General features: G+C 61.3%; 7 protein-coding genes across 7 annotated transcripts; 4 read left to right on the forward strand and 3 right to left on the reverse strand.

Annotated features, from left to right (window-relative positions):
- Positions 1-99: 99 nt before the first annotated feature.
- Positions 100-1,575, forward strand: BXZ73DRAFT_93205 (endo-beta-1,4-glucanase; the record flags this gene model as incomplete). The annotated part of the gene is made up of 8 exons (XM_048026602.1): positions 100-348; positions 408-498; positions 579-705; positions 817-980; positions 1,039-1,187; positions 1,208-1,345; positions 1,402-1,458; positions 1,519-1,575. 8 exons carry the CDS (start codon positions 100-102, stop codon positions 1,573-1,575), a joined length of 1,032 nt encoding a protein of 343 aa, XP_047871786.1.
- Positions 1,576-5,104: 3,529 nt separating this feature from the next.
- On the forward strand, positions 5,105-6,173 carry BXZ73DRAFT_107508 (uncharacterized protein; the record flags this gene model as incomplete). The annotated part of the gene is made up of 4 exons (XM_048016925.1): positions 5,105-5,313; positions 5,374-5,473; positions 5,525-5,944; positions 5,997-6,173. 4 exons carry the CDS (start codon positions 5,105-5,107, stop codon positions 6,171-6,173), a joined length of 906 nt encoding a protein of 301 aa, XP_047871787.1.
- Positions 6,174-7,424: 1,251 nt separating this feature from the next.
- Positions 7,425-8,924, reverse strand: BXZ73DRAFT_82380 (uncharacterized protein; the record flags this gene model as incomplete). Its single annotated transcript, XM_048023699.1, has 7 exons — positions 7,425-7,877; positions 7,900-7,960; positions 8,053-8,139; positions 8,225-8,299; positions 8,336-8,436; positions 8,496-8,641; positions 8,735-8,924. The coding sequence occupies 7 exons, from the start codon at positions 8,922-8,924 to the stop codon at positions 7,425-7,427; spliced, it is 1,113 nt and encodes a 370-aa protein (XP_047871788.1).
- A 933-nt stretch (positions 8,925-9,857) lies between these two features.
- Positions 9,858-10,235, forward strand: BXZ73DRAFT_56362 (uncharacterized protein; the record flags this gene model as incomplete). The annotated part of the gene is made up of 1 exon (XM_048021467.1): positions 9,858-10,235. The coding sequence occupies one exon, from the start codon at positions 9,858-9,860 to the stop codon at positions 10,233-10,235; it is 378 nt and encodes a 125-aa protein (XP_047871789.1).
- A 1,935-nt stretch (positions 10,236-12,170) lies between these two features.
- Positions 12,171-19,861, reverse strand: BXZ73DRAFT_56354 (uncharacterized protein; the record flags this gene model as incomplete). Its single annotated transcript, XM_048021465.1, has 21 exons — positions 12,171-13,591; positions 13,652-13,721; positions 13,780-14,221; positions 14,283-14,458; positions 14,512-14,793; positions 14,846-14,965; positions 15,016-15,243; positions 15,304-15,451; positions 15,501-15,642; positions 15,699-15,758; positions 15,809-15,924; positions 16,030-16,085; positions 16,142-17,007; positions 17,061-17,118; positions 17,179-17,197; positions 17,252-18,121; positions 18,181-18,714; positions 18,767-18,937; positions 18,990-19,156; positions 19,204-19,245; positions 19,304-19,861. 21 exons carry the CDS (start codon positions 19,859-19,861, stop codon positions 12,171-12,173), a joined length of 6,546 nt encoding a protein of 2,181 aa, XP_047871790.1.
- A 1,737-nt stretch (positions 19,862-21,598) lies between these two features.
- Positions 21,599-22,182, reverse strand: BXZ73DRAFT_82383 (uncharacterized protein; the record flags this gene model as incomplete). Its single annotated transcript, XM_048023700.1, has 2 exons — positions 21,599-21,756; positions 21,846-22,182. The coding sequence occupies 2 exons, from the start codon at positions 22,180-22,182 to the stop codon at positions 21,599-21,601; spliced, it is 495 nt and encodes a 164-aa protein (XP_047871791.1).
- A 275-nt stretch (positions 22,183-22,457) lies between these two features.
- Positions 22,458-23,920, forward strand: BXZ73DRAFT_82384 (uncharacterized protein; the record flags this gene model as incomplete). Its single annotated transcript, XM_048023701.1, has 4 exons — positions 22,458-22,567; positions 22,626-22,711; positions 23,047-23,499; positions 23,646-23,920. 4 exons carry the CDS (start codon positions 22,458-22,460, stop codon positions 23,918-23,920), a joined length of 924 nt encoding a protein of 307 aa, XP_047871792.1.
- Between the last annotated feature and the right edge of the window lie 1,045 nt (positions 23,921-24,965).

Below are 24,965 nucleotides of genomic sequence, written 5' to 3' on the forward strand. Positions count from 1 at the left end.
AAAAACACCGCTTCCCGACGCGGCTCTCCACACAGGCTCCGGATGTGTACTTAACGCGCTCTCTGGACGTTGGCGCGGCGCAATATCACCTTCCAAATCATGCTTAGGCCGCACTGGATCTTACCGCTTGCGCTCCTCTTGCCCCCCCTGCTCGCGTTTTCACTTCCTTCATCCCATCCCGACGTGTCCTCCGTCCCCCAAGGACCGAACCTCGCGGCTCGGTCCAATGGGAAGCTCTATTTCGGGACGGCGACGAACAACGACGAGCTGAACGACACCGCGTACTTCGCGCTCCTCGACAGCTTCGCGAATTTCGGGCAGCTCACGTCCGCCAAAGCCATGAAATGGGTCCGTCTTCCTGTCTTCTGGTATGCTTCTATCGCGCTCACACACCCTCGATCGCGCAGAACTCGACGGAGCCGGAGCGCGGGGTGTTCACGTTCGAGCAGGGGGACCAGATCGTGAATCTGGCGAAGCAGAGCGGAAAGCTGATGCGCGGTACGTCCTTGGTCGCATTTTCCTGCGCATATAGTCACCAATCTGGATGTCCTTCCCCCTGTGCGCGTGTCGCGGTGCAGGACACAACTGCGTGTGGTACCAGCGCATCCCGGACTGGGTGACCGACACCAACTGGACGGCTCCTGAGCTTGCGGAGGTCGTCAGAGAGCACTGCTTCAACATCGTGCATCATTGGGCGGGTGATATGTGAGTCGTTTCACGCTCTTCTTCGCGTCATTCAGCGCTCATCGCGCCCTGCAGCTGTAGGTCCAATTTACTTTGTCGCCCCACTGTCCCCCTGATCGCCGGAACAGACAGCTGGGATGTTATCAACGAGCCCTTCAACGACGACGGAACCTGGCGCGAAACGCAGTTTTACCAGGTGCTCAACACTTCCTACATCCCGATCGCGCTCCATGCTGCCCGCGCCGCCGACCCGCACACGAAGCTATACATCAACGAGTACAACATCACCGGCACAGGTGCGTTTTATTTCAATCCTGCGTCAGTCTCGTCCTCATACCCCCGTCCCCCATCCAGGACCCAAGTCAACCTCGATGAAGAGCCTCGTCCGCGCGCTCAAGAAAGCCGGGGTCCCTCTCGACGGCGTCGGCGTCCAAGCGCACGAGATCGTCGGCAGGGTGCCCGAAGACGTGCAGCGGAACCTCGAGGAACTCACCGCGCTCGGCGTCGAGTCGCGATCACGGAGCTCGACGTGCGTTTCCTCACGCTTCCACCCACGCAGGAAGGGCTGGAGCAGCAACGGCGCGACTTTGCGGCGATCGTCGGGGCGTGCGCGCGCGTCGAAAGGTGCGTCGGCGTGACGGTGTGGGACTTCACGGACGAGGTGCGTTTAGGTTGCGTGATGGGCGAACAGGAGGCTGATGATATGTGTGGCCGCAGTACTCGTGGATCCCGGGGACGTTCCCTGGGGAAGGTGATGGGTGCCCTTGGGACGACGTGAGTGTCTCTCACTGCGCTTCTTCCCCGTGGGTCGTTCTGACCCTCGGTGCGCCTTAGAACTTGCAGCCCAAGCCTGCGTACTACGGCACCCTGGACGGCTTCCGCAGTCATTAGACGTCCGGTACCAGAGCGACGAATGATTCTCTGTGATCGACGCCATGTAACCCGCACACAGTGCACAGGACGATATCGATCTGGCTCATTTCTCCGAGTGGGACGTATGCGCCGTTTGCTCAGGCACCGACCTCGCTTAGCCAGGCACTTGTTCGCACCGAGCGGCTCGAAGAAATAGCTCGAATCTAAGTGCGGCGGTTGCTCGGGCCGCACGAAATCCCGCACGCACGCTGGGTCCACCGCGGCACCATATTCCGCGTGCGACTCTGCGCACGGACCCCGCGCCCACGCCCTGAGCGTCTCCCTATTCTGCAATCGCTCTCTACCTGGCTCCACTGGATTCTGCTGTCCTGCCTGCCTCCCTGTCCGCTTTCTACCCGCAGGCGAGTACTCCATGTACCCTATCTCTCTTCCGCGTTTGCGCCGCCCTATCGACTCACCCGGCGGTCGACGCTCCGCGTTTGTCGTCGGCAGGAGGTGATCCCCTCTTTGACGCACCGTCCTTTGCCCCGCGACACTGTCCGTCCACGTACTGGGGACGGACGCAGACCAGCTGGCCTCGCACAGCGAGGCGGCTTTTGTGCCAACGGCGCCGTTGTGCACGTACTTACCTGGGTGAAATCCCCAGGTACTGATTCCGCACGTCGAAGTAGGACGTGCGAGGTGGAGGAAGTAGTGGTGCCGTGAGCACGAGGGGCGCTCCGCGGTCTTTTACACTTCCTTCCGTACGTGCTTAATTGTGCTCACACCGCGCACAGGTCGTTTCCGCTCCCTGGGCCCTCCCAACATCCCGTATTCCGCGCCGGTGAGTTGCCCCTCCAGCTCGCGACCCAGATCCACGCCCTATCGGCGCACCCGACGGCCGCTCGCCGTCGGCGGGAGGTGTCTCCCTCTCCGACGCACCATACGATAGTGAAGCCGAGCCCCGGGTCGCCCCGCATACACGCTGCCCGACAGGCGGGGGTCGTCTTCCCCGCCACGTCGTCCCCCTCGTCCTCGACCTTGCATCGGAGGCCCGCCGACCACGCTGCCTGCCTGCGTGAGCCGTCGTGCGGTTTATGGGGGCGGACGATCGCCCCACCACTCATCCCACGGATGAGTCACACTCCCGAGAAATTGGGAGTGGACACGCCTGCAAACGCAGGCGGTTCTGTGCCCGCGAGCGCACGGAAGTGCTGCGGTGTGTGTTGCGGGCGCCCGGCGGTGTGGTGCTGTGCGCACGAGGGGCCTTGCGTTATTCTGCGAGCTGTCGTGGTTGCGGGGCGCTGATATGGCTCCGTGCAGAATCTTCGTCCGACCTTCTCGCCTGGAGAGGACGTCGATGGGAGGGGAGGCCAGCGTCGTTCACCATTTATCGATCATCCGTCCTCGGAAGTGTGTAGTACATGGTCTGGCTGTACGTTCAGCCTACAATGACGTTGGCGTTCGGCTTCTGGATGCCTGGTCCAGCGCAGCACCACCACCCGACCAAGTACCCGGAATTCTCCACGAGTCCTCATGCTTCAACCGGCGACCATCCTGATGACGCCTGACGTTTGCGCGGCTGTCGGAAGCAGTGCCAGCGACGTTCTGTTCATCCAGGCCTGCGTTCGCGGTCCGTCCACGGACCAAGGTCTCGAAACAACTTCGCGATGCACCCGTCTTGCTCGACCCCGGGTGTAGCGACGTGACGACGCAATACGCAAATCCGGTCGCCCAAAACCTCCTGGCAAAGAAGGGTCAACGCGGACCGTCTGTCCATCAGCTGACCACAGCCATCTCCGGAACCCTATTATGACACCCCACCTCCGACGAGCACGGCGAAAAAGCTGTAGAGATGCTCGACAAGACACGAATACGTCGGTGAAAATTTATGACTACGATGATAAACAAGAACCGGGCGTCCTGGAAACCAGTATAGTACTGACGGCGAGAACCCGGTATACACACAGGCAGGCTGAGTTCGATAAAACGGATGGGAGATGATAACGTCTGCCTGAGTGGCGAGGCCGTCGAAACCCCACCAGTCCTCGGGCGGCCGCGCGCACTCCCTCCCGGGTCTTCAGATGACAACCTTCCGTCCTGTTACGCTCAGGACTGTCGACGTCCCCTGCGAGCAAGGCAAAGATTGAAGGGCGGTGGTGGACAGAGCCCTTGAGGGAGCCGCACCTTTATGTATCCCTGACTCGCTTGGGACGGATCAACAGTATGGCGATTCGGACCTTCTCCTTTGTGAGCGAAAGGGGCCGTATGGCCAAGGTCTATCCCAGAAGGGTGGTGCGACCGCGGCGCGTCGGGGGTCGGGGCGGATTTGAGCGATGGGGATCTGGCCTCTGGCGCCAGGGGTGGGTACGGCTGACAAAGATGGATTGAGCGCCAGATGAACGTTGACTTCAGTGTGCTGAGTCATGGGTACTCACGACACGCCTTCTTACGTGTGTGCGTAGATGACGTAAGACCATCCAGTTGATCACAACCATGGCACCGAGCAAAAGGATGGCAAACACGGCGGGTGAAATGAAGAGGGAGATGGAAGACGCAAGTGCAGCAGGTGTATTGAGGACGCAGATGTTCTGTGGAAGATAACAGTCGACAACGACGTGCTGCACCTGTTGCCAGAGAGATGGGTCATTGCACAGAACCGGCATAGCGTGAGAGAGGTACCGTGCTGGACTAGCAAGTCGAAGTTACAAGCGCCACTATATATACTGCCCCGGGGGGGCGACCTGGAATGCTAGGCTCGGGACCAGCCGGTCGGTTCGGACTCCGCTGCGCCACAAGTGGTCCTCTCCAGACCGGCTGGTCCATCTCGAGGGCGCTTTGGGTGGAAGGCCCAAAAAGGCAATCACGTGAGTTGGACTTGGAGAAATCTCGCGATTCTGTCTCCAGCAGGAGAGTGGCGTCGACGTGTGTGCCCTCTAGTGGGAGAATTATGCGATAGATACATAAAACTAGCTTTGATATTGATATTCCGACTGACTATTATACATGCCATGCCCGACAGACAACGCATAGGGCTGCCGAGACTGACTAGCAGAGGTGGTGTTTGTACCGTGAGGAGGGTGATCCTGAAGAAGATGGGACACTTGCGAACCTGTAGAGAGCACCGTGGAGATGGGGTGAGGATGGGGAGGCTCTGCTGCGTACTGGGGCTGGGGCTGCGGAGGTGAGGGGTGGGGTTGCTGAAGATACGAGCTCGACATGACATAGCCCTGAGGGCGAGCGGATGGAGGGGACATCACCAGCCCCCTGGGAGACTGCGCTTGTGCGGCTTCTTGGTTCAGCATGTGCGCGTACTCTTGTTGCACTGCAAGTTCACGCTGCGCGTGCTCCCACTGCATGTGCTCCCGTTCCGCGCGCTCCTGTTGAGCCGCACGCTCCCGTGCTGCGAGCTCCTGTTGCGCCGCGAGCTCCCTGTGCGCGTGCTCCCATTGCGCCGCGAGCTCCCTCTCACCAGGCGAGGTTAGACACCTTTGAGGTTGCTGGTGGGGACACGCTGTCCGAAGAACCAGCATTCGACCCCTTTGCCGAGCCACTGCAGATCGGGGACATGGTGTTCGAGAACGCGTGTCTATTCCTCCGCGATGCACTCCTCTTCCGTGAGTTCACAGACGCGATCAAGGGCGGCTATTCCGGACGGATCATTCGCGCCCTCAAACAGCTCGCACTAGCCTACCGAGGATGCGGACGGACGAAGTACGCGCATGAGGTGTTGCATCTCTTGCATGCACTGACCTCCCTTTGGCCGACACCCTTGCGGTATGTCTTGTGCATGTCGCCGTCTACCCGGAGCCTATCTGACCATACACTGTCTGGCAGCAATATCATGATCAAGAACTGGCTCGTCAATCCGACGGGAAAGCCGAACTCATGGGTCCCTGTCGACCTACTCCAAGAGCACATGAATCTCTGGATCAAGGTCAGACAACGCTGTTTAAGCCCTTACTGCATGTGCTGACCGAGTTATCAGAGCATCTACAAAGCACAAGGCAGCAATGCGTCGTGGGATTGGCTGTCTATGGTTTCGCCTTGCGTCACAGCTCTCTGTGCCCTCGCCACCCAAATAAACACGGGCTTCGGAAGCAGGCTGGGCAACAAGCACGGCACCCCAAAGCTCGACCGCGACATCACGTCGCTACAAGACTCAATCTCTGCTCACGGGATATTCGAACTGCAACTGGGCCGATGCATTCGTGGAGATGCGAAGGCGGTAACCCCGAACATCATGGATGTCGGATTCCGAGCCCTTCAAGACGGTCCTCTCAAGGCCTACAACGAATCGTTCACGCAGCTCCAGAAGCGCCTGCGCGGGACGCCAGTGGCGAACATGACAGTTCCCGAGAGCTCCGACGCGGTCGTGCGCGGCAATGGCGCAGCAGCGTGCGAGCCAGTGAGTGGAGAGCATGCTGGGACGCTGATAACGAAGCTGACGCTTCCAGCAGGTCGATGCGCCGGCCGCAGGTGTCAGTCAGGCTGACGCGGACGATGCAGACGAGTCGGACTCCAGCGACACAGGCTCCAGTACAGGGAGCACGGACGACTATTTTAGGGCCTATGACAGCGACAAGGGAGGATTTGCGGAGGAGGAGAATCCATCTTTAGATATAGATGACTATTGAACATGCATATACACAGCACAGGAGCGACGAATGAGGAAGAGCGTCCGCAGAGGTTCGCCAACGCTGTCCTGCTGGAGGCAGAATCGCGAGATTTCTCCAAGTCCAACTCACGTGATTGCCTTTTTGGGCCTTCCCCCAAATGGGCCTTCAGGTTGGACCAGCCCGTCGGTAAACATACCGACTTTCAAACTCCGCTGATCCAGGACAGATCAGCCTGAAAGTCGGGTTGGTTACCGATGGGCTGGTTTCGAGCCTACTGGAATGCACGACGACGACGTCCGGTGTCCCTCGGACCTCCGCTTATGTATCTCTCTCTCTCTCTCTCTCGCCCCGCCAGCGCCCGCGCCCCTCCCTCGGCGCCCTCACCCGCCTGCTGCACAAACAGCCGTCAACACCGCGCGCAGCCGCCCGTCTTACACGCGAGCACCCGCCCGTCTTACACGCGAGCACGCAAGCACGCCCGTAAAACGGCGCCTAATACGACACAGACTTTCTGACATGCAACGTACTATATATGCGTGACACGGAGCCGAATAGAGCCCTCCTCCTCCCAGGGGTCGGGCCCTGGGCTCAGTCGTGCGCACGTCTGTGCCGTCGGGTAAGTAGTACTCGCGGGGTAGCGGGTGAGCGGTCCTCGCGCGCGCACTGTCTTTGCAGTCGGCGCAGGCGCAGAGGATCGGGGTATGCCGCCGCGGCCCTCCGCGCGACAACTCAGCGGGTTTCGGCCAGTACGCGCGAGGCGCGAGAAGGCTTGTGTCGGCGGCGGCTGGTCGCGCGGGGACGATTCCTGGCCCCGCGGAAAGCGGGCGCATCTTCGCCCGATCGCCTTCCTTATCCATCGCGCGGCCGCGTGTGTTTGCTCCCCTTGTAAGTATCGCCCGTAAGGGCGGAGCCCTGTGGTAGGCGGGTGCGGCCGCGTCGCGTCGCGCACCGCGCAGCGCTTATGCTCCTCCCTCCGTGTCCGCGTCCCCTGGCCTCCCGGTAATGAGAGCATGGGGCAGCTGTTCTTCCCCGACTGTCCTTTTCCAAGGCGCAAGGCGGTTGCGTGCCTCTCTCTGGCGTCCACCCTTGGGGATCTGCCCCCGCTTGTGGCACTCGGAACCCTCTACTTACTACCCATAATCTCATCGCGGGCGCCGCGCTCGACCCCGTCGTTCGGCCTAGTGACCTCCCTTCGCCTAAAGCGTTCCTCCACACCTTCCTTCGTCCGTCGACGGACGCTTATTGCCACGCATCTCGTACAAGTTGTAGTCACTGGCCCAGCCGTACTCCCGAAGAGAGCCCTTCGAGCGGCGCGAGAGCTGGCCGTCGGCGGACACTCCACGTGGTGGTCGGACCTTCTCCGCTCCAGCCCTGCCGTCGATAGAACTCGCCGCGCTCGACGCCACGGTGCGCACGAACCTGTATGGTTCCGCGCCCGTGCGCTCGTCGCCGCTCTCCCAGTCCGGCCCTGTCCTCCTCCTTTGCCCTCCTCTCTGGCCCCGCATCCCCCCGCGTCTGCAGGCCTGGTCCCCGGGCCCCGGGCGCACGAGGAAGGCGGGACAGCGGAGTCGTGAGCGCGTCGGGGCACCCCCGGCGCATCGGGGTCGACCACCGCATCGCATCCGCGTCGCACAGCATCCCCAGGGCCGCGCTGAACATGTTTGTGGGCCGTACGCTGCTGCTCTCCCCGCTTCCGTTTGGTTCGCCGGGAGAAGCAGCAGGCTGATGCGACGCGCAAACTTACAAGTGGCAGGCGAAGGCCCAGCCCCCCAATTGGACCGTCCTCTCGCAGGACGCGGGGCGCCCTGCGACAGGTGAGTGCTCTCTTCGTGTAATGGCAACGCGGGACGGACGAGGAGCGTGCGCGTGCGTGTGCGTAGCGCCGGGCGGGACGAACGCCGCGCAGCCGACGGCGGAGATGTGCGCGGAGGGCTGCGCGGCGCTCGTCTGGTCGCCCACGCCCGCGAGCACGGGTGGCACGAACCTGGATGTTACCGGCGAAGACGTGCTGTGGTGTCCGGAATGATGCGACGAGACGTCTGATAAGATATGGATGCAGAACGGCTCACGTCGCAGCCAGGATGTACGCTACCAGGGGTGGCCGATCGAGCGCGCCAGAACCTCGCTGGCCAGAGCGGCGAACCCTTGACACCACATGAGGTACAATCGACGAGGCCTACATTGTGCCGTACTTCGCCGTGCGCTCCAACTGAACCCCGGGCGGCGACCTGCACTCCAGGAGCGGCTCCGTCTCTCTGCGCTTGGCAGATTTATTTGCCTCCTGCGTGCGAACACGAAGATCAGATGACGCGAGAAACCCGAGGCCGGAGAGCTTCGTACCTTCGTGTATCCCCCAGGCTCGGTTGGCACCACGGGGTGTCTATTGGCACCTTCCGCTTTATGCACAGGTCGTATCGTGTGGTGGGACCAGGGCGCGTCGGCTCGAGGCGCGGATTTGAGCAATGGCGATCTGGCCTCTGGGGCGACTGCAGGATATGGCTGGTGACGAGGTGGAGATGATGAGGATTTGAAGGGTGGAATTCGTATTTCACTCACGAAGCGTGCTCTTGCGTACGTACGTATCTGATGAAATATCTTCCAGCTCATACCAACGATGGTACCCAAACAGACGGCGGCAAAAACGCTGAGGGCGATGAGGAGCTTGATCGCAGCAGGAGAGACGGCGGGCGACAGGAAGAAGATATTGAAACGGGAACGGTCGTCCAGAACGGTATTCCAGAGGGCGGGATCGGTGCAGAGAGGTGGCATCGGGTGTGTGAGGGCATGAAAAAGCTGGTCTTTGGCTGGTCTTGCGCCTTGTCGGCTTCACCGACAAGAGAAAGCATGCCCTTTATAATACTCTCTTCGGACGACGACGAGTGTGGAAGCTGCTTACCCGTCACCAGCGTTCTCTCAGATATCCAGATACGCGCCGGTGGATAGGACCGTGGGATGGTCTAGACGCCGACGTGGATATCGGCCGTGTTAGAGATAAGTAGGTAGACAAAGACTTCTTTGATGGTAAGCTGTGTTTGCGGCTGTTTGCGGTCGTTCATCGACATCTGGGGGAAACGACGCGACGGCGGGGATGACGCGGCCCCCGCATTTGGGAGATCAATGCTGACATAATAATACCCGATGCTCGCCCGCCCGGCGGTGTGCGCGATTCGCGACTTGGCTTCTCGCTGACTCCCTCATGTCTGGAACTGGCCCGTTAGACTTCGTGACCACCACGCCCGGGAGGGAGCACCGCGACGAGCTCCCCGATTTCTTCGAGCTGTCTCTCGACGACGTCCTCCGACGCGCATCCAACCAAGTCACAGCGCCAGATCTCGCCCGCGTGCAAGTCGTTCCCTTCCCCGCCCCGTATTCCGAGCGCGTCTCCAGCGCGTCTCCGACGACTGGCGGACGAACTTCACTCTCGCCGGCTTCGGCTCCATCGGTGCCCTAGGCCCCGGCCCACGCTGCCTCGCCGAACCCTCGCGCTCTTCTCCACCGCTGGCCAGGTTCCTCTTTCACCCGCTCACGCCCTCACCTGCAGACAGCGCATACATCCTCAACTGCCACGTCGCCTACTACCCCGCCAGCGTGCCGCCCATGTATCTCGACCTCCGCCAAACCCTGGACACCGTCTGCTCTCACGCCGCCGCATCGCACCAGGCTGGCGCGCAATGGCTCGCGCTCCCGTTCTCCGACCCGCCCATGCGCTGCGCGTGCCTCGTCCACCCGCGTCTCCCGTGGCACGTCGACGTCCCCGTCCACGACCGCCTCCTCACCCTCTTCGACATCTTCTGGGCGCTCTACGCCACGCTCCACGAACCGCTCACCGAGGCGGACCTCTACAACATCCTCATGGACGACCAGACGAGGTCGAGAGTCGCCGCGGCGTGCCAGGCGCGGTGCCAAACGGACGAGGAACGCGCGGAGGGCGCGAGGCGGGTCGACTTTTTGGTGGGCGAGGTCGTGATGAAGCGCATGCGGCCTGTCGAGGGCGGGCTCTGGGAGATCTGTACGCGGAGGCCAGACGGTGACGCGACGGACGAGTTCAGAGGGGTTGGCCGTTGCTCTGCGCTTGGGTAGTGATAAGCCGCGTCTGTGTGGGTCCACCGCCTGGCTTTTTCTTACTGATGATGCGAACTTTCGCTTCTCAGGAACTGTATCGCCGTTCCAAATAGGCGCTCCTGCGTTGCTCCGTCCACCACGTTGGAAGTCGCACAGCCATGTCGGGCAGCTCGGCATGCGCAGGACTAAAATACAAAGCGCCATAGGTGGTATGTGGACAGGCGTCAGCGTCTACGTATCAAGCATACCACGTCCGAGCGCGGGGTGTGCCGGGGCGGCCAGCGCTGAAATACTGATGGCAGTCTTTCTTTGCACGAGGATGCCAGATGGGTCAGGGAGGTGAACGAGTACCGCGCGTTAATGGAGCGTCGAAACGTACGCCACGGCTCGACCACATACCTTTTATCCTTGTCGACCTTCAGTGCTGGTGCTACCACCTTCCGCTTCGAAGGGAGCCTCCAGGCGTATCTGTATGTATCGCACTTCGTCAATCTGTCAACGCCGCACGCAATTGATACTCCCTCCGGCATCCGCCGCGGTCCACAATCTCGAGAGCTCGAAATTCGGAAAGTGGGCGCACTCGCTCGCACGCTGACTCGAGCGCCTTCCGGCGCGTTGACATCTATCGTGGCTGCGGTGGCCTAAGTAGTATCCTCCCGTGATGAGTGAGCGACCAAGTGGACGGCATGTCGGGCCGGGCGAAAGACAACGGGCGTCTCAAGTGCATCATGCAGGCGTCGTAATCCGAGCTCGATATCTATCTCTTGTCCTCTTCCTTCTGCTCTATCCCCTTTCTTCCCCCTCGCGCTCCGTTAAACTCCCCGCATAACGTCGCCACTGCCGAGATCGCTGTACCGCCAGAACACCGCAGCAGCGCTCCCAACGACATGCAAACCAGTCGCCTCTGCCCCGCGTCACCCTGGTCGGCCGTTGGCGGCCCGCTGTTGGTCGCGGTGCCTGCCTTCTCAGCCGGAAACCATCCCACCGCGCGATGGGGAATGTGCCGAGTGCCCTACTGATAGCCTGTCAGTCCCTTCCTCGTCCGCGCCCCGTTCTTCGCGATCCCAGCCCCCCCAGCCCGCTCTGGGTGCGTATCTGGGTGACCATCGCTCCCTGACTTGAGGCCACATGCGAGCTGCCTACGGCCGCTCGGTTCGTTCGGAGTACCTCCTGGTTAATAGCGCTTACCAACGGCTTGCAGATTCGGTCGCTCTCGATAGGTGCCCCGGGCGCCGTTGCACTGGATCCAGTGAGTACCCTTTGTCGTCTGCTGCTACCATTTTGCGCAACGCCCTATCACTCGACTGGCGAGCATTGGGACTTTGTCCTGACGCTTGCTGTCCGGAGTCGAAGGTCCCTCCGGATGCTGGCGCCCGAACGAAAGCCCAAAGGGCATGCTACTGCTAGGACCAGCCATACGGTCGGTCCGCGCGAGGCCTGGTAGTTGGGGTGGCCACCCCGAGTTCGGGTTAGCTATGCGTCGAGCACGAGGGGCTTCTCGTAGCGTGTTTCGTTCTGCCTCGTCATAGAACCGCCGCCCGTTCCTTGGCTCGCAGTACCCTTGCGCACATCATCGTATCGGCTGACTTTGGTGGCTCGGTTTTCCGCGGGGCCTAGATTCATCCCGAAGTTCGCTCGAAACGGGTATGTCATTCGGCGCACCGTGTGGGACTCTACGCGGCGGCGGTGGTACGTGAAATTTTATCTACATGTCAAGCGTTCATTAATGCCAGCGGATAGCTATGCTACTATTGAGCGGCACTCTGGACACCTGTGTCCGTCAGGAGAACCGACGCACTCGAAATCCGTTCAGTCAGCGCGGCTTCGGCAGGATATTGTTTCGCACTGTGCATACCTCTTTCTCGACGCACACATGTCCGTTATGACACGCAAGTAGGGGGGCGTCCTTCGCCGCTGTGTATCTGTGAGAACGGCGTCATGCAATGTATCATTTTACTCACTGAAACTGAGGAGGCGCATAACGTCTCCCACGTGCATGCTAGAGCCCGGGTCGTACTTCCTGTTTTCGGCCAAGGCCGCATCGAAGTTGTCGCAGTCGCTCTTCCAAACATTGATCTTCTTCCACACTTGCTCGTCCAACCACCGCGCCTCCGCAGCATCCGCATCGCGCTCTCCAAGCCCACGGTGATCGAGATACCGCCTCTCGATGTGCTCTCCAACCTGCGAAATGAGATCTCTCGTCCTTTGGATCTTCCTCCTCATCTCCATCTTCTTCACCCGGTCGAGCGCCCTCGACCGCTCCAGCCCCGCCCGCTCGCACACGTCCTCCCACCGCACGCGCTCGAACGTGAAGCCGACGTTCAAGACCGCCGCCCGCGCCGCCTGGCGCGCCGCCTTCGCCTCCTCCGCGACCTCGCGCACCTTCTCCGCGTCCACCGCGCACGTCCGGTACAGCAGACCGACAAACCCCTCCCACCGTTCCCGCCGCTCCCCGCCCAGGCCCTTCGCGCGCGCCTTCGCGACCTCGGCGAGCCCCGCGCGCACCTGCAGCGCGAGGACGCACGCCTCGATCCGGAACCGCGTGCCCGCGTGCGGCGGCGGCTGCGCCAGCGCCGCGAGCGCGTCCGCCTCGAGCGCGTCGGTGTTGGCGGTGGGCTTGGTCGTGAGCATCTGGCGCGCGAGCTCCGCGAGCGTCTGCCGCGCGGCGGCGTGCGCAGTGGCGTGCGCGCTGGGCGTCGCCGAGAGCGCGAGCGCGCGGTCGTAGACGGCGAGCGCGGGGCCGACGAGCGTGGCCCACGCGCGCGCGTCGTGGTCCGCGAGGCCCTCCGATGCTCCTGGGAAGCTGCCGGTGCGGAGGACGTGCGTGGGGAGCATCTCGGCTTGCTCGATGGGCGCCGCGTCTGCTGCTGCCGGTGGAGCCGCGGTGGATAGAGAGTCGGTTTTGAGGGACGCTACTTTGGATTTGAGCTTCGGGAGAGTGTTCGCGATCAGGTTCTGGACCGCGGCGGCGCAGGCGTCGACGTGCTTGGACATGGTGTGCGCGACGTTCTGCTCCATGATGTCCATCGTGGCGCGTTTGGTGACCCGGCCGTAGCGGAGCGCGGTGACGGGGCCTTGGCATCGAGGACACAACGGCATGGCCTGGTAGGCAGGCGGAGGCGCCTTGAAGGAGAGATACTGGCCTGTGGCCGGGTCGATTTCGTAGAAAAGGCGCATGTTGCATAGACTGTCCAGAGTCTCTACGGTGAATATGTGACCACAAGTCAGGGTGATGAGGCGCTCCTCGATGTTGGTGGAATGGAGATTAATCTGCGCGAGAGTGAGCAAGTTGACGTAGTCGAGGCGCTTTTTTCGTTCAGCATTCTCAAGGAGACACCGTGCGCATGTCTGGACCGCGCATGGTTCACCACAAACTGGGATGGCAATCGATTCAGCAATCTCAACGATAATTTGTACGGAGATATTGTTCTTACCAGATGGACAAGGGTGTCCACACGACAAGGTTTCTTGACATGGCTCGTCGCAAGGAAGACGGATACAGACCTGAGATATTATTGCCATGAGCTGCGCCGCTTTCAAAGCATCCAGCTGCGAAACATACTGCGCTGCACGGAAGAGGACAAGCCACGTGTTCGCATACCCACGCGCAGGGCTCCATGCAGGGCTCGCACGGAACAGAGCAGGGCTTCGTACACGGCTGATGGAGGCACTGACGACGACACCAGTGACGCTGACATGTCACGTCCGTGCTGTGGTATGGATGTTGGCAGTAGAGCTTGCGCCCACAATTGTGTGGCATATGCACCGCCGTCGGTGTCGCGCTCGATTCCGGCTCCTCCACGGGAGGTAGGTTCTTGCATTCATGACACTTCGCTTCGCACTGCTTCTTGCAGCACGGTAGCGTTGCGTTGCAGCGTTCCTTGCACATGTGAGTCGAAGGATCCTGGTGACAGGGCATGACCGCCCAATGCTGACAGTCGGGGACCTGCTTGCGGACCCGAACACTACAACTGTTGTACTCGGCGATGTTATCCACGACATGACTAAGAAAAAGCGAATCAGATATCAGGAAGAGTGAGATGATCGTGGTTCACGATAACACACCATTCGAGGACAGGGGCCGTATGCCCACACGGGAGCGAGACCTTGTACACGGGAAAGACGCAGTCACCACAGTCATCCGAACAGCGCTTAGGACAAGGATGGGCGCGTGCGCAAGGTGTGCGGGTACAAGGGGCGGGACACGACGCCGAGCGATGGTCGTCGAGAACTGCGTGACACTAAGACGTTCATGAGCTTTCGCGAGTATGAAAGGAGGGAAAGGTAAACGCACCACGGCTGTGCAAGTATGACCGCACGGCATTGGAAGATTGCATTTGCGCAGACAGCCTCCGGCAGGCGCGACTCGAGTCAGCACCCCCGGCTGAGAGATGAGATTCACCTGTTCGGGGTGGCGGGGACAGATGGTGGGGAATGCGCTGCCGATCTGATCGTGCGCTTCCATCTCGGTCAGGATGGTGGCCCATGTATCATTTTGTCGCAAGTCCGCGGTGTTGCCGAGAACATACAAGCCGTGTTTCGCGCGGGAGAGAGCTACGTTGATGCGGTTTACGCTCTGCATCATGTGAACATCATCGGCGACGAGGGTGCCTGCCGAAGAAACTCACTTTCAGGAACCCTATCGACGATCTGTTGCTGGGTTCTGCTTGCCCTGAGTTCCGTACCAGAGACACGATGACGATCTTGGCTTCACGTCCCTGGAAGATGTCGACGGTACCAGAACGTAGCTATCAAAACGTCAGCGACCTGCGCAATCTAACATAATGGTGGACCTCACCTGCTGGGTAACGGAGACTTCTTCGACGCTGGGCTGTTCGTCGAGCTCTTGCTTTGCCAGCTGCTGTTCGTCGCGTTCATCCAGGATGACCTTGACCTTCAGACCGGACAGCGCGGCACGAAACTTCTGTAGCTGACCAAGATACGCGCACAGGACGGCGATATCTCCTTCCTGGCTGTATGTTCCTTGATTGAGGAAGTAAAGCACGAGATCCTTGATCATCTTCACCTGCGACCATTTGCAAGTCCATCACCTGTGAGGTTCATGATGGTGGCAGTGAGGACTCACCTCGTACATGTTGTGCTTGGACACCGAGTCTTCAGTCCCATTCTCTTTGTGCTGGTGGTCAAGGAAGAACACGTCTTTCTGCATCCCTCGAACGTGCGGATACTCGAGGACGAGCGCGTTGTCTTCCAGTTTAGGATACAAGATCGTTCTGTAGAACCGCGTTAACACGCAAAGAACGCTCATTAGATGTTACGAACCTGATGAAATGCGAGACCTCTGGGCGCATCCGGCGCTGAACGTTGATTTGGGACATGGGGTATTGATTGTCGTGAAGTCGCTCCATGAGTGACTTGTCGAGCCTATACAGCTCTTTTCCGATGTTACTGTCCATCGAAAGCGCTTTAAACGGGCGGTTAGTACGGGAAGTTGTAACGAGCATCGTTTTGCCCACGTACTGTAGTTGGCGAGAGTGGGACGAAGCTGTTGCGGATCGCCAATGCAGATGAGGTGGTGAACTGGCATTGATACGTAAGAGAATGGCAGGTGGCGATATAAATAGACTGACCTGACGGAACGAGTGACGCAAGAATATGAGCTTCTAGCACCTGACCAGCCTCTTCCACCATCAGCACTCTCGGCCGGACGCTCTGCAGTGTAGCGTTAGATGATGAGGTGGTATATCTGTCAGAGACGAGGAAATACCTCAAGCAGGGAAGTGAGGGATGCGGCTCCTAAATCACAGTGAACGATTAGCGCAATGCCTTCGCAACTGGCAACGATATGAACGTTCCTGTGGTAGTGCAAGCAATCAGGTCGGAGTCACTGAGTATGCGACGCCGTATCTAGAAGAGTGGGCGGTCAGCTGGTGAGCGTAGATGAACAGATCACTGTTGCTCACCTCCTCGCGCATCTGGTCATACTCTTCGCACGCCTCCTCATACTCTTTCTTTAGCTTCGCGTACTGGATCCCCTCCGTACGATACGCCTCTTTGCGAACATCGTCTTCCAATGCCTCCGCAAGCATCGTGCGCTCGGCCTGCGACATCGACCACATGTCGCAGGTCGCCTTCAACACCTCTACGCACCGGTTTTTGCGGGGTACAGTCGGCTGGCGTTCCCCGATAAACCGAAAAAACGAGTCTGGATCGGTCAAGTAGAGACGGGCCTCGTCGGCGATCTCGTTAGCAGCTGTCGGGTTCCCCTTGTTGCCATCCGTTGCCGTCTTTTTACCTTTCTTGGACTTCTTGGGCTTCGGCTGAGAGAGGAACGCAATGTCCTCGCCCTTCCTCCACAGGCCGTACATCGTGCGATGCAACGCCGCGTCGACGAACGCGGCCCTCTTCGCCTTCTTGCGTTGCACGTCGTGGAACTCTCCCGCGACTTCTTCCTCGGACTTCTTCATCTCATGAAAGCGTGCGATCCAGGTCGGCGGAGTACGTATCGAGTCCGCATGCGCGCGGTGGTGCTCGTCCAGGTACTCTTCCATCCTGTGCCAGTTGACGCGCGGGAGCCGGATATTCATCATCGTCCTCGTCATCTCTTCTTCCAACTCTTTCATGATGCGGAACTGGCCGCCGATCGACCGGTCGAACGCCGATGTCCCGCGTTCCGCCCTCCCACTTCTCTCTATCTTGTCTAGAGAGAACTGCGCGACCTTCTCGTTGTCGGAGCGATTGCCGAGCCGCACGATCTTGTCCGTGATGCCGCCGTCGAGGACAGACTCCACCATATGATCGAGTGCGTGGTTTGTGAAGGCGATCAGGACTTGCACGACAAGATCAGTGTATTTAGCGCAAGTAGATTAACGGGATGCTCACCTATAGGCCGGACCTCGCTCGAGATGAACACGCGAATGATCTCTTTCGCCGTATAACTCTACAAGAAAGTAGGACGTCAGCGCGACGGACCGCAGCGAAACGGGAGGGGCGAGAGAACCTTCCCAGTTCCCGGAGGACTGAAACAAGAAAGAACATGAGTTTTCCGCCCGCAGATCCACCGAAAAACGCACCCTTGTATGAGCGATATCTCTCTCACGAACGTATCAACGACCGCCTCCGCTTGGCTGGGGTCCAACACGCTCAGCCGCCTCAGCTGATCGCGCGCGCGCTCGACAGACTTCGGGATCCCGACGTCCAAGTCCGCGATCGTCATCCCCTCCCTCGCCAGACACTGCAGCCGGAACTTGAACAGCGGCTGGCGCGCGTACAGCGGCGGCTGCACCTCGACCCCCGCCAGCGACGGGCCCCTCGCGATGTACCGCGCGAACGGGATCGCCGTCGGCTCGACCGTCTGCAGCTTACGCAGGAACGGCCGCACCGCGTCGAACAGCACCCCGCCGTCGACCAGCACTGCGAACCGCCCGCTCCCCCGCGGGCCCGACAGCCGCTCCCCGCGGAGCGCCATGAGCTCGACCTCCGCGTCGAAGAACGCGACGCTGACCGCGACCCAGTCGTCCTTCCCGCGCGCCGAGTCCGCGAGGTCCCGCGCGGACGACGTCACCGTGCCCAGGTGCGCGCGCGCGGCCCCGTCGGCGACGACGACGAGCGCGACGAGGCCCGCGTTCTGCAGGCGCTTCCCGCGCGCCCAGAACTCCGCGCGCTTGTCGGCGTTGGCGTCGCGTGCCGTGCTGGCGGGGGGCGCGTCGAGCCTGAGGGCAACGGCGAGTCCGCGCCGCGTCGCGGACGGCGGCTGCGGGAGGAGCTCGGCGCCGGTGTAGAGCTGGAAGTAGGCGGAGTCGGGCCCGGTCGTGCGGTAAGCGCCGCCTCCGACCGCCAGGAGCTTCTCGAGCTGGGTCGGCGCGTCGCCCGGTTTTCGGGAGGGAGACCGCGCGCGGACGAGGTCGTCGTGCAGGACGGTGAGCGAGGTGCGCGTGGTCGAGCTGCGTGCAGGAGGGGTGAGATGCAGCGAGATCTCGCGATAGAGTGAGGGGGTGCGTACATGAGCTCTTCGCGCAGGAGCCGGAACTGGATGTCGAGGTGGCGGTCCATCGAGTCCGCGGGGAGGTGGTGCTCCGCGTCCGGGCTGAAGACGGGCAGGTACGGCGCGTCGGCGGCGAAGATCTCGTCGTGCGTCGGCGCGATCGCGATGTCCCGGATGAGCTCGTGGTCGTTGTCGTGCCGCGGGCCGCTCGCGCGCAGGGCGCCCGGGGGGTCGTACACGAACGCGAGCTGCGCGATCCACGCCTGTCTCTTCTGTGCGGAAGTGAGAGCGGACTGGGGCAGCACGAGTTGGAGCTTCATCACGACCCCGGACTCGCGCTCCACGATGGCTCCGAGACGGGCGATTTCGTCCCGGACGTGGGTGATCACGAGGTTCCTGGTCTGCGCCGGGACCGCGGTGATGGAGTCCTCGAACCGCGGGCTGTTCGAGCAGACGTCGTCCGCCCAGTTGTTAAAATGGGACGCGAGGTCTTGAACAAATGAGGGAATGTTGTCGTGTTCACGGATACTGTTTCTGAAGCGCTGGAAGTACCTGCGTGAATTGGATGAGAACCGCAGGGACACACTGCAAGAGGACTGCTTACTGGAGGAGCACGGTGGAGAGGGCTCTGAACATCGTAAGGCCGTTGAGATGGCTCTGCTGGGATGTAGTCGTGTGATCCTTCCACGACTTCACGGTCATCATTTCCGAGATGCAGCGCTGGAGGGTGGCAAAGACGGCATCGTGGTTGTTGAGCACAGCTGAGTACAGTGCACTGGGAAACAAGAGTCAGGACCGAGTACGGAGAGGTGTCTGGGGATGCGCACTTCACGTTTTGATGCAGGGTCGACTTCAACACCAGGTCGGAAGCAAGAAACTGGACGAGTGGGAAGTATCCCCTCTGGAAAGAGAGCGCTGCAGATGCCGGAGTGCCCACACTCGTTGTGACGGGGCTGAAGCGAAGCACATCCTCGATCCGGCGCAGTCCATTTCCCTAAACTAGCGTCAGATGAGGGTAGATATTGTATCGGGAGTCCGTACTTTGACTAGTACACGCGATAGTTCTTGCGCGCTGTCCGTGTTCTTGAGGTTCGGTTCAGTCACCCAGCATATCCAACCGGCGCGCGACAGCTTTACGTACCCATGCCTTGTTGCCGTCGTTGACGCTGGCCAGGATACGGACGAACGCCTGCACCCTCTTGGGAGAGGTGAAGGCAAAGCCATCGCGAAGGAACTCCTGGAGGTAGTTGTGGACCTCGCTCGGGTCGAGCTGGTGCTTTTGCTGCACGCCCCCGGCGCCGGCGGCAAGGCCTTCCGGTGAGAAGATATCGAGCGGGGTGTCGTCGGCAGCATCTACCGCAGCACCGTTCTCCTCGTCTGGAACGCTGGCGACCGCCTCCCCCTCCCCTCTAACGTGCTTGAAGCGACACTCGAACCCCCTCGCACACGCTCCGCTCCCCCAGAAGAAGTCACACACACCGGACGGCACGTTGGTGGGACGACGAGGAGGCTGTCGAGGAGACGGTCGAGGAACGTGGTCGGCGGGAGGGCCGGCCGTGCGGGAAGCGGAAGGAGCACTTGACGTTTGGCTTCTTCCTCCAGAGGCCTCGACGTCGTGAGAGAACTTGCACTTCTTGCCAAAGTAGCACCCTTTGGGTGTGTTGATGAGTCTGCAAGGCCCCGGCTGTCTTTGGAACATTTGGGTGAGCGATGACGAGACTTTTCTGTTGCGCACGGGGGAAGAGGGAACAAGGGAAATTAGCAGAGAGCGGGGCAGATGGGATCAAGGCGTACGTTGACTGGATGAGGACAGGCAGAGAGAATGGTCGCGCTTTTTCAAAAAGGCTGGCTAGTAGACGGGGCACGCGGCTTCTCGAGAGCGCGCACCCACGCATCAAGCGCCTGCTCGCTGCACCGTGCGGGTCGGATTGTGCAGCGATACCAGGAGGAATGGCAACTTACATGTATCCGACGAAGTGGCCTGGGTTGTCGTGGGTTGCGGATCGCCGGCATTAGTGGGATAACATGGCTGCAAAGCGATGGAGCCCGGAAGATGTGAGGGTACATAGCCTGACGCGCAAACGAGGATCCATGTAGTGCAAGCGGTGAATCAGTGACCGCTGTCGAGCTGTTTTCGAGTGAGTGAACGGCCAAGTGAACGGCAAGTCGAAGGCAGGCGACTGTCCTTCAAGCATCGTCGTTCGCGGACAAAAGTGAACGAGCGTCTGTTGCCACGTGTCGCCATCTGGCAGCCAACTCGCTCTCTCCTCTTTCTCCTCCTCCTCCAACATGCAGCTGGGCTATCCGTACTACGCCCGCCCTGGTCATCCGTCAACCCACCACGCCGGCTACCCGCCGTCAGCTCGGCCACCTGTCAGTCCTTCGACCACGCCTCACATAACACGTCGGTGATGATCGAGGCTCTGAGTGCGTCTCCGGGGTGGCCATGGCTCCCTGACTCGACATCGTACGCGAGGTGCGGTTCCTTCGGGCCGTCTCCTGGCTCATATAAACGGCTTGCAGACTCTGGACAAGTGTGAGGAGGGCTGGCGGCGTGTGTGCCCCGAGCGCCGTTGCACTGGATCCAGTGAGTACCCTTCGTCGTCTGCTACTACCTTTTTGCGCCCCGCCCTATCACTCGATTAGCGAGCGTTAGGACTTTGTCCTGACACTTGCTGTCCGGAGCCAAAGGCCGTCCTCCGGATGCTGACCCCCGAACGATAATGCTACCACAGGAACTGACACCAGTCGATTCATTCACGAGGCCTGGTAGTTGGGGCGGCCACCCCGAATTCGGGTCAGTTGTGCGTCGAGCACGAGGGGCTTCTCGTGGCGCGTCTCTTTCTGCCTCTCCTCCGCACGCGAAGGCATCCTTGCTGATCACTTGTCACCCTAGGCTAGCCACTGCCGAGGTGCGTCTGGAGTAGGTCCACCCTGTGGTAGAGCATGGTCCCTGAGCGCGAAGTGCGTCTGTATGTATCACATGCTGTCCAGTCGCTGTCTACTTCATACCCCGCGCAATGAGAGAGCCGTATCCCGTCCGTTGACAGTTTGAGCCACCTCGGTCTCCCAGCTCATCATCTCGAGACGCGTATCCGCGTCGCGCAGGCACCGACCAGCAACGTCCCTCGACTCAGTGAGTCGCGACTCCCGCGCCCTGCGCTCCGACACATTCGCACCCGTCCCAACGTGCCTCCGCGCGCGGCACACGTCCCGGTCGCAACCGTGCCTTCGTGCGACTACTCCACAAGGCCAAAGGCGAGAAGCACACCAGATCGGACGCAATCTCCCCGCCCCTCCAGGCTCAGCGCTCGGCGTCGACCGCCTCCCCGCGATGGGCCGGAAGCACGAGATCAATATCCATCCCGAACGCGCTCTCGTACACATCTACGCAACGCACGCTCCCTTTCACCCCACGACCTCAGCCCGGATTGATTCACGCCATCGACACCCGTCCGCCGCCGCCGCCCCAAAGGGGTGGAACGGCCGCCTGCGGCGGCGCTGGCACCGTCGCCGCGCCTTCGCAGAACCGCGGCGTCCCGGTCACGAACGCAGTCGCGCCTTTGCGCCCTCTCTCCACGCTTGCGACGGGTGCTGTGAACGGCGAAAGTCGATCGCGACCCGTCACCACCGCCAGCAGGAGTGAGCGCCGTGCTCCCGACGCAAAAACAAGCCCCACTCACCGGCGGCGCCAGCGGGTCGAGCAGCGCCGTGGGCGCGTGGCAGTGGCCGTGGCCCCGCCGTTCTGCCGCCCGCCGGCCCGAGCGGCTCTTGTCTTTTCCCGGCTGCAGCGGGGGCGACCGGGGCGGTCCCAGCCAGCGTTGGGCGTCTTCTATCCGGGGCGCAGATGCTGAACCAGGTGGCGGCGAGTACGGTGACGAGGACCGCGAGGAAGATGTACAGGAGAGCGAGGGGTGAAGGCTCCTGCCCATTTCCGGAGCCTGCATGGGCGACGCGGGCGGCGTCAGGGATCGTGGAGTCGGGGGAGAGGAGGAGGGCGGTCACGGTAGCCGGAGCCATGCGGGTTATCGTGGCTGCGGTTACGAGGAACGGATGGGAGGGTGGCTCTGTGACTGACCGGTGGTCGATGTGGGGAGTCGGAGAGGGACTGTTGGAGCCTGATATATACGCCTGGGTGGGCGAGAGGCGAATGTTGTGCCAGTGCCAGTGCCGGATAGGCCATATAACTCGAGCAGGGCCTGGGACGTCGCCCAAGCACGCGGCATGCACGCAGCAACATCAGGATATCCTCCACCACGCTGCAGCGTCCATAACGCCCCCAGCGAGAGGATGACATGGCCGGATATCCAACACAAGGCTCGGACGGTAGCCTCGTGCTGGACATCTGGATATCCCACGTCGAGGAAGCTTCCAGACCGAGACCGCAGCCCACTTGGAAAATGGAGTGCGCACGTGTGTGGAGAAGCGCCCAAATACACCCAAGTACTGCGAAGCGCACTCAGATGTCAGATCTTCAGAGTTTCGATGCATCGGCACGGGTGGACGTGGCGGTGGCTCGCGAGCACTAGATACGGCGACTCGGGAAGCGGTGTGTTCCAAGTCTCTACGCCGCAAGAATAGCAAGATCTAGAATACAAAGTAACGTAGCCGAAGCGCTATGGACAGGGTAACGGTGGATAGGCGGTGGGACGCTCGCCGCGCACGTCGGGCGGCGCTAGGCAGGACGAACGGTATGGGGGTAAGAAGGCAAGCTAGAGATACATGTATCCGCATGGGGAAGTCGGAAGAGGAGGTAGCACGGCGTGTGGCGACGTCAAGCCGCGTTCCAAGAACGAGCTGCGGGACGCGACGGACGCCAAGGTCCCGGGGAACGAGCGTGGGGTTGAGCGGAGGCTCAAGTGAATGAAGAGCGCGGTGAACAAGAAGGAGTGTATGGATGTGACGAGCCAACGAACGCGGGGATGCTCAAGCGCGACAGCGACGGCCGGCGCGAGTCGGCTCCCGTGCACGGCACCACCACGACCACCGGGCCGCGAAGCACCGCCGGTTCCGGTGCGGGTACCGACGTCGGCGCGGACGCGGCGGTCTCGCAGTACGGCGGCGGCGGGGTTTCCGGCGGGTCTTGGTCCTGCACGGCATACGGGGTCGAGATCGGCGCCGGCAGGGGCGGCCCGTCGTCCACGTTGAAGGCGAATGTGGGCGTGATCGGCGGGGGGGACGCCGAGGGGAAGGAGGGCGAGCGGCACGGTGAGCTCGAGAGCGGGGTGTGGATGGACAGCGAGGGCGAGTGGGTGAGCGGGGAAGGGGAGAGTTTTGAGCCAGAGTGGACGGATGCCGCGGAGCACGTCGACGGGTACGGCGTCACTCTGCTTGAGGGTGTTTCGAAGATGTCCACGGCTGCACCGTTTGTGTGAGGGCCGGACGCTGCTGGAGGGTTTCGGGAGACGCACCTCTATCACCATGAGCAGGCGCTTCGAAGCGACGCATCCTCCGGCGATAGCAAATCCAGACGAGGACTGCAGCTATCACGGCGATGAGCAGGACCAGGATGCTAGCCCCGATCCCGATGAAGAGCTGCACTTGTCGGGACTGCATCGAGCTCGCGGAATGCGAACTGGGGAATGGCGAGCTCTCGGGCCAGGCCGATGATGGTGATTCTCCGCCGGAAGGAGGCAGCAACGGTGTGGACGGTGCTGGAGGGAACGGCGACTGGATATATGCGTCCCATGTCACTGTCGCGGTGGACGTCACCGTGACTGTCGTGGCGACGGCGACAGTGACCGTGACATCGCGGTGATCCGGCGAGCGAGGTATCCGCTGATATGACTGTCGCGAGGTCAATGTGAAGGCATAGAGCGCGATGGAGGGCAGGATAGTCGAGGTGGAGGATGATGGGGATGGGGATGACGACGCTGCGGCTAGCCTGGGAGAGAGGGATATCGGCGGCATGGAGGCAGAGGAGAACGCCGTACGTGTCGGGAAACAGCCATAGCTTTATATCAAGGATCGCGTGCACGGGCAAGGCGTAATGCTAATACAGCGATCCATGGCCCGGCATCCTCGGCTATGGCATACGCCCGGCTGATCCACGGTCCTTGGGCGGAGCGTATGGGTGGGTGTAGTCAGAAGAAGCGATGGGAGACCAAGAGAGGATTCCACAGCGATGGAATACGGGGAGAGCTGTACTCGGAATAGGCGCGCGGAGGGCCTGGAGAGTGAATCTAGGGCACAGCTGCGGGGCTAGCAAGTCATATACGCCGTCCTCGAAGCGTCCATGGAAACGTGCTGTGGACACCGCCCCCTTCTATTTCCTGCTCGCCTTCGCTCTTCCACCGCGGCCAGCCAAGGTCACCGCCCGGCTCCCACCGGGCCAGAGTAGGCGAGGCCGGCGCTAAGTGGACCGCGCGCGAGCCGGACGTCCTCCATGGCCAGTAAAGGCCACGACCGTGCACAGGCGGCTTCCTAGCCCAACCGGACCGAGTCAAGTGGCGGGAAGACCGAATGCCAGTGCGCCAGCAAGCGATGTTGCACGCCCGAGTACCACAACGCTGCCCACAAAACGCCAGATCCGTGGGCCTGCGGCCGACTGCGCCCCGTGAGCTTGTATCGGTGGAGTTGGGATCCGACGAGCCAAGCCGCCATGGACGCCTCAGAGGCAACCTCTAAACCATGAGGGTCGGCGAGCGGTGTCGCGTGCGTGTCGTCGACGGCGAGCGCTCCGTTCGGAGGACATGTCGCGGAGGCCGGGCGCAGAGACTCACTGATGGTCAGCAGGCGCATATGGACGTTCAACGTTCAATGTTCGCCGTTCAAACGTCCAGGACGTAGAGTGGCCCACTTGA

The sequence above is a fragment of the Epithele typhae genome, assembly GCF_022376455.1.
Source record: "Epithele typhae strain CBS 203.58 chromosome Unknown BXZ73scaffold_113, whole genome shotgun sequence".
Taxonomy (NCBI): Eukaryota; Fungi; Basidiomycota; class Agaricomycetes; order Polyporales; family Epitheliaceae; genus Epithele; species Epithele typhae.